The sequence below is a fragment of the Coregonus lavaretus genome, assembly GCF_964263955.1.
Source record: "Coregonus lavaretus genome assembly, contig: HAP1_SCAFFOLD_1451, whole genome shotgun sequence".
Classification (NCBI taxonomy): Eukaryota; Metazoa; Chordata; class Actinopteri; order Salmoniformes; family Salmonidae; genus Coregonus; species Coregonus lavaretus.
The window spans coordinates 72,354-80,000 of NW_028166673.1; the positions used below are offsets into that span (position 1 = coordinate 72,354).

The following is a 7,647-nucleotide window of genomic DNA, read 5'->3' on the forward strand; positions in this document are numbered from 1 at the left end:
TGTTCAGTGTGTGTGTGTCCAGTGTGTGTATGTTCAGTGTGTGTGTGTTCAGTGTGTGTTTGTGTCCAGTCAGTGTGTGTGTGTGTGTGTGTGTGTCCAGTGTGTGTGTGTTCAGTTTATGTTTGTCCAGTGTGTTTGTGTGTGAGTGTGTCCATTGTGTGTGCATGTTTTCAGTGTGTGTGTGTGTGTGTCCAGTGTGTATGTGTGTGTGTGTGTTCAGTGTGTGTTTGTGCCCAGTGTGTTTGTGAGTCCAGTGTGTGTCCAGTTTGTGTGTGTGTGTGTGTGTGTGTGTCAGTGTTACCATGGTTATTATTTACAGGGACACTGAGGAGTCAAGATAAACCCTAAACCCTGGATAGAGGGGCTCAGTGAATGTGGAGTGGAATGTGTTCAGGTGGGTCAGTGTGTCAGAGGAGACTCTGTAGAAGGACAGAGTGCCGGCTGGCCAGTCCAGATACACTCCTACTCTGTGGGAGCTGGAGGAGGGGACGTCTATGGTAGTGGACTTATTATTGTGACAGGCAGAGTAACTGTTGTCAGAGCAGATCAGACTCCAGGACTTGTCATTGTGTCCAATCATACAGTCATCACCCCATCCTCTCCTGCTGATTCCTTTATATGCCACTCCTATATCAGCCCCTTCCCCACTCCACTCTACCTCCCAGTAACAGCGCCCAGTCAGACCCTCTCTACACAGCACCTGTTCCCAGACCTTAAATCTCTCTGGGTGATCAGGATACGGCTGCTCCTCTCTCCTCCTATATGTCACCTTTCTGTTCTCCTCAGACAGAGAGAGGAATCTGTTTACTGTGTTTAGGTCCAGTGTGAGATCACAGACATCTGATGGATGAAACCAGACACAATATTAGAAATCATCATCATTCACATTAGAATGTTAACTCACTTTACACTAATTCATTTAATGTAGATGTTTCTAGGTATCAAAAGGAGAAGTTAAGGTTGAGACTTGTTGAATGATCATATGTTATACTGTATGGTAATATAAAACACACTTATTCCCATTAATTACACACACACACACACACACACAAACACACACACACACACACACACACACACACTGGCCACACACACACATCCTGAACACTCACACACATCCTGAACACACACACCCTGAACACACACACACACTGAACACACACACACACACACACACACACATCCTGAACACACACAGGAACATGCCACACACATACACACACACACACATTTCTAAAGTAACATGAACACGTCACACACATACACAGACACACACATGGTCAAAGCAACTCTTAGTAAACTTTGGTGTCCCTGATTTGTGCTTCTGTAGAACGACAGCTGATATTTAATATGACCAAGTAAGTAATGATGGTGGTCTTTGACTTTGACTTCACTTGAATTAAGACTTATTCTTAGTCATATTCTTCACAGCAGTCAACACTCACATTTTCTAAGTCCAGGTTTCATTGTGTTCTCTCCACCATGTTCCACACTGTAGCGGTAAGCAGAAGAACAGACAGTCATTGAGGGATACACCTGAACTCACACACACACACACACACACACACACACACACACACACACACACACACACACACACACACACAGTCAGCATATAACTTTGTCCAAGTCTGTGTGTGTGGGGCCAGTGTCTGTGTGTGTGTGTGTGTGTGTGTGTGTGTCCAGTGTGTGTGTGTGTGTGTGTGTCCAGTGTGTGTGTGTGTCCAGTGTTTGTGTGTGTGTGTGTTCTTTGTGTGTGTGTGTCCAGTGTGAGTGTGTGTGTGTGTGTGTGTCCATCGTGTGTGTGTGTGTGTGTCCAGTGTGTGTGTGTGTGTGTGTGTGTGTTCAATGTGTATGTGTGTGTGTGTGTCCAGTGTGTCTGTGTTTGTCCAGTGTGTGTGTGTCCAGTGTGTGTGTGTGTGTTCTTTGTGTGTGTGTGTCCAGTGTGTGTGTGTGTGTCCAGTTTGTGTGTGTGTCCAGTGTTTGTGTGTGTGTGTGTTCTTTGTGTGTGTGTGTCCAGTGTGAGTGTGTGTGTGTGTGTGTGTCCATCGTGTGTGTGTGTGTGTGTCCAGTGTGTGTGTGTGTGTGTGTGTGTGTGTGTGTGTGTTCAGTGTGTATGTGTGTGTGTGTGTGTCCAGTGTGTCTGTGTTTGTCCAGTGTGTGTGTGTGTGTTCTTTGTGTGTGTGTGTCCAGTGTGAGTGTGTGTGTGTGTCCATCGTGTGTGTGTGTGTGTGTCCAGTGTGTGTGTGTGTGTGTGTGTGTGTGTTCAGTGTGTATGTGTGTGTGTGTGTCCAGTGTGTCTGTGTTTGTCCAGTGTGTGTGTGTCCAGTGTGTGTGTGTGTGTGTGTGCGTGTGTGTGTGTGTCCAGTGTGAGTGTGTGTTTGAGTGTGTGTGTCCAGTGTGAGTGTGTGTGTGTGTGTGTCCAGTGTGTGTGTGTGTCCAGTGTGTGTGTGGGTGTCCAGTGTGAGTGTGTGTGTCCAGTGTGTGTGTGTGTGTGTGTGTGTGCGTGTGTGTCCAGTTTGTGTCTGTGTGTCCAGTGTGTGTGTGTATGTGTCCAGTGTGTGTGTCTTTGTCCAGTGTGTGTGTGTGTGTGTGTGTGTGTGTCCAGTGAGTGTCCAGTGTGTGTGTGTGTGTGTGTGTCCATTGTGTATGTGTGTCCAGTATGTGTGTGTGTGTGTGTGCATCCAGTGTGTGTGTGTGTGTCAGTGTGCGTGTGTGTCCAGTGTGTGTGTGTGTTGGTGTGTATGTGTCCAGTGTGTATGTGTGTGCAGTGTGTGTGTGTGTGTGTGTCCAGTGTGTGTGTCCAGTGTGTATGTGTGTCCAGTGTGTGTGTGTGTGTGTGTGTGTGTGTCCAGTGTGTGTTTTGTGTGTTCACACTGGACACACACACACACACACACACACACAGACACACACACACACACTGGACACACACACACACACAGTCTTTATATAACTTAGTCCAAGTGGTGGTCAAGTGTGTGTGTGTGTGTGTGTGTCCAGTGTGTGTGTGTGTCCAGTGTGTGTGTGTTTTCAGTGTGTGTGTGTCCAGTGTGTGTGTCCTTTGTGAGTTTGTGTGTGTTTGTCCAGTGTGTGTGTTTCCAGTGTGTGTGTGTGTGTGTGTGTGTGTCCAGTGTGTGTGTGTGTCCAGTGTGTGTGTGTTTTCAGTGTGTGTGTGTCCAGTGTGTGTTTTCAGTGTGTGTGTGTCCAGTGTGTGTGTGTGTCCAGTGTGTGTATGTCCAGTGTGTGTGTGTGTGTGTCCAGTGTGAGTGTGTTTCCAGTGTGTGTGTGTGTGTGTTTGTGTGTGTGTGAGTGTGCTGGTCCAGTGTGTGTGTGTGTGTGTGTGTGTGTCCAGTGTGTGTGTGTGTGTGTGTGTCCAGTGTGTGTGTGTGCGTGTGTCCAGTGTGTGTGTGTGTGTGTGTCCAGTGTGTGTGTGTGTGTGTGTGTGTGTCAAGGATGTGTGTGTGTGTGTGTCCAGCGTGTGTGTGTGTGTCCAGTGTGAATGTGTGTGTGTGTGTCCAGTGTGTGTGTTCAGTGTGTGTGTCCGTGTGAGTGTGAGTGTGTGTGTCCAGTTTGTGTCCAGTGTGTGTGTGTGTCCAGTGTGTGTGTCCAGTGTGTGTGTCCAGTGTGTGTGTGTTTCCAGTATGTGTGTGTGTGTACAGTGTGTGTGTGTGTGTGTGTGTGTGTGGGTGTGTGTGTGTGTGTGTGTGTGTGTTTGTCCAGTGTGAGTGTGAGTGTGAGTGTGTGTGTCCAGTTTGTGTCCAGTGTGTGTGTGTGTCCAGTGTGTGTGTCCGTGTGAGTTTGTGTGTGTGTGTTTCCAGTATGTGTGTGTGTGTCCAGTGTGTGTGTGTGTGTGTGTGTGTGTGTGTGTGTGTTTGTCCAGTGTGAGTGTGTGTGTGTCCGTGTGAGTTTGTGTGTGTGTGTCCAGTGTGTGTGTGTGACCAGTGTGTGTGTATGTGTCCAGTCTGTGTGTGTCCAGTGTGTGTCCTGATACACGTGCACACACACACACTGGACACACACACACACACACATGCACACACTGGACACACACTGGACACACACCACACACACACACACACACACACACACACACACACACACACAGTGTTTATATAACTTAGTCCAAGTGGTGGTCAGAATGTTTGTCTTAACTAGCCTGATAACTCCAACATGTCTGATATGAACATTGACATAAACCCTCTACATACTTGAGTTTCTCCAGTCTGCATTGTGGATCCTCCAGTCCAGCAGAGAGCAGTCTGACTCCTGAGTCTCCTGGGTGATTGTAGCTCAGGTCCAGCTCTCTCAGGTGTGAGGGGTTTGACTTCAGAGCTGAGACCAGAGAAGCACAGCCTTCCTCTGTGACTAGACAGCCTGACAGCCTGCAAAGAGTCAAATCATATTAAAACCACACTGCTATTCTTTGGTGGTCAAAATAGAGTGGCAGTATATTTTTTCAACATATTCAGATACATCAGTGTCCTGAAACCTGCCATATCTATTCATAAATTAATGCATCATTATTATAAATGACAAATTATCAAAGTATTGCTTGTAGAGAGAAACATGTATAGTACGAATATTTGAGTAGACTGACCAGAGCAGTTTAAAAAGCAGTATCAGTCAAAAGACAGACAGTGAGGTATCAGATTTAGATTGTATTGAGTATACAGTCCACACCATATCTATTTTGACAGTGAAGCTAACGTTTTAAATGTGGCTCTATACTCCAACGTTTTGGATTTCAGATCAAATGTTTCATATGAGGTGACAGTATATAATGTCACCTTTTATTTGAGGGTATTTTAATACATATCTGTTTCACCGTTTAGAAATGAAAGCACTTTATGTATCTAGTCCCCCCATTTTGAAGAAGTCAAACGTATTCTGACCAATTCACTTATAATGTATTAAAGTAGTCAAAGTTTAGTATTTGGTCCCAAACAGTTTGTTTTGGTTGTGTTTTGGGTTATGTTTTGTCCAATAGTAACTGAATGGTGGATGATGACTGGAGTAATTTTCTGTCTAAGTGAGTAATTAACATGTTTCTAAACACTACTAAATTCATCCTGATGATGCCATGATTAAGAAAAATCATGAATGAATTATGAATAATAATGAGTGAGAAAGTTACAGAGGCTACAACAAAACATGCTAACCTCTCACCATTACCAATAACAGAGGGGGTATGATCCTTGTTCCTCTGTAACTTTCTCATTGATCATCATTCACGATTCATTCATGATTATTCATAATCATGGTAGCATCCACATGAATGTAGAAGTGTTCAGAAAAATCTTCTATTCTTACTGACAATACAAGTGAAGTGATTCCAAAATGACAGGACATTATTCACCATTCAGTTTCTATTGGGGAAAACATCATCCAAAACACAACCAAGACAAACTGCAAATGCATTCAACAAGTTTGTAGAATCACAAGCTTTATGTAATCACTGTGGGTAAGCAATATGGGACCAAATACTAAACTTATGACTACTTTAATACAATATAAGTGAATATGTCCAAATTATTAAGACTTTTTCAAATGGGAGAACTAGATACATAAACTGCTTTCATTTCTAAACAGTAACACAGATATGTATGAAAATACTCTCAAATAAAAGGTGACATTATATACTGTCACCTAATATGAAACATTATATCTCAAATCCAAAATGCTGGAGCATAGCACCAAATGTAAAACTGTAAGCTTCACTGTCCAAACACATATGGTGTGGACTATGTGTGCCTGGTAAACACATGTGGATCTGGTGAACAGTTATCACTTGTTGACCAACTACAGGAATACTGACCTCAGAGTCTCCAGTTTACAGTGGGGATTCCCCAGTCCAGCAGAGAGCAGCTTCACTCCTGAATCCTTCAGGTCATTGTTACTCAGATCCAGCTCTCTCAGGTGTGAGGGGTTTGAACTGAGCACTGAGGCCAACACTTCACAGGATGTGTCTGTGAGTTTACAGCCAGTGAGTCTGTCAACAGAGTAAATACCATGAGGGACAGGTTGTATTAAAATGTTACATTTAGCTTTTCCTGCTTACACTGTTATCCCTCCACTAATAATGTGAACACTGTGTATAGATGTCTCAATGCTACAACTTTTCTGATCCGTTTGTATTACAGTTTGTTTAAGACTTTTCAGCTGATAGAAAGTTTAGTCAGCCAATGAAAATATTGTTGTTCTTACCTACAGTAAAGTTTGGTCTGAGGGATAGTCACATGAGTACTTACAGAGCCAGTCAGCCAATAAAAATGCTGCTGTAACTACAATGTATTTTGGTGTGGGATATTTCCATGAATACTTACAGAGCTTTCCTGCAGCCTCTCACAGCTGGGAGCAGTCTCCTACGACCCTCCTCTGATGTCTTGTATACCTTCAGGTCAAACACATCCAGAACCTCCTCTGATATCTGTAGCATGTAGGCCAGTGCTGAACACTGAGAAAGTGTGAGTTTTTTTGATCTCTTCTCTGACCTCAAGTACGCTTGGATTTCCTCCTGTACTGAATGGTCTTTCATCTCTATCAGACAGTGGAAGAGATTGATGCACCTCTCAGGGGAGATGTTCTTCCTCTGCATCACCTTAAGGGATCGGATTGTTTTCTGGACGCTGTCTGGACTGCTTTCTGTCTGTGTCACCAGACCTCGTAGGAGTTTCTGATTGGACTCCAGTGACATGCCATGAAGGAAGCGGACAAAGAGGTCCAGGTGTCCGTTCTTGCTCTCCAAGGCTTTATCCACGGTACTCTTCAGCAGCTCATGCAAGGTTAGCTCTTCAGATGCAGCTCTAGACTTTCTCTTGAGGAAGGGCTTCAGTGCATCCATGTTCTTGGTTGTGTAACAATGGTACATGTAGACAGCTGAGAGAAACTCCTGAATGCTCAGATGAACAAAGCAGTACACCACTCTCTGAAATAACACAGACTCTTCTTTAAAGATTTGTGTGCACACTCCTGAGTACACTGAGGCTTCTTTGACATCAATGCCACACTCTTTCAGGTCTTCTTCATAGAACATGAGATTACCCTTCTCCAGATTTTCAAACGCCAGCTTCCCCAGCTTCAGAAGAATTTCCTTATCTGACTCCATGAGCTCCTGTTGATCCATCTCATCTCTTCCATGATATTTCTGGTTCTTCAGGCTGGTCTGAATGAGCAGGAAGTGTATTGACATCTCAGTCAGAGTCGTGGGCATCTCTCTCCTCTTTTCTGTACTCAACATGTGTTCAAGGACTATTGCAGAAATCCAACAGAACACTGGCATGTGGCACATGATGTGGAGGCTCCTTGATGTCTTTATGTGTGAGATGATTCTGCTGGCCAGATCCTCATCACTGAATCTCTTCCTGAAGTACTCCTCCTTCTGTGGGTCATTGAACCCTCGTACCTCTGTCACCTGGTCAACACACTCAGGGGGGATCTGATTGGTTGCTGCAGGTCGGGAGGTTATCCATAGGAGAGCAGAGGGAAGCAGATTCCCCTTGATGAGGTTTGTCAGCAGAACATCGACAGACGATGTCTGGGTGACATCAGACACCTTTTCATTGTGCTGGAAATCCAATGGAAGTCTGCTTTCATCCAAACCATCAAAGATGAACATAGCTTTACAGGCAGTGAGTTTCTTTGCAT

The 7,647-nt window shown here is 44.5% G+C and overlaps 1 protein-coding gene across 1 annotated transcript in view; it reads right to left on the reverse strand.

Moving 5' to 3' along the window:
* Window positions 1-270: 270 nt before the first annotated feature.
* Window positions 271-7,647, reverse strand: part of LOC311114065 (NLR family CARD domain-containing protein 3-like) — a gene marked incomplete at its 5' end in the record, with an annotated part of 8,258 nt that continues 881 nt past the window's right edge. Inside the window, 5 exons of the mRNA XM_084189337.1 lie at window positions 271-840; window positions 1,446-1,492; window positions 4,212-4,385; window positions 5,819-5,992; window positions 6,327-7,647. The exon at window positions 6,327-7,647 is cut by the window's right edge and continues 480 nt beyond it. Coding sequence (XP_084045463.1) covers window positions 314-840; window positions 1,446-1,492; window positions 4,212-4,385; window positions 5,819-5,992; window positions 6,327-7,647 — 2,243 coding nt within the window. The remainder of the gene's footprint in view (window positions 841-1,445; window positions 1,493-4,211; window positions 4,386-5,818; window positions 5,993-6,326) is intronic.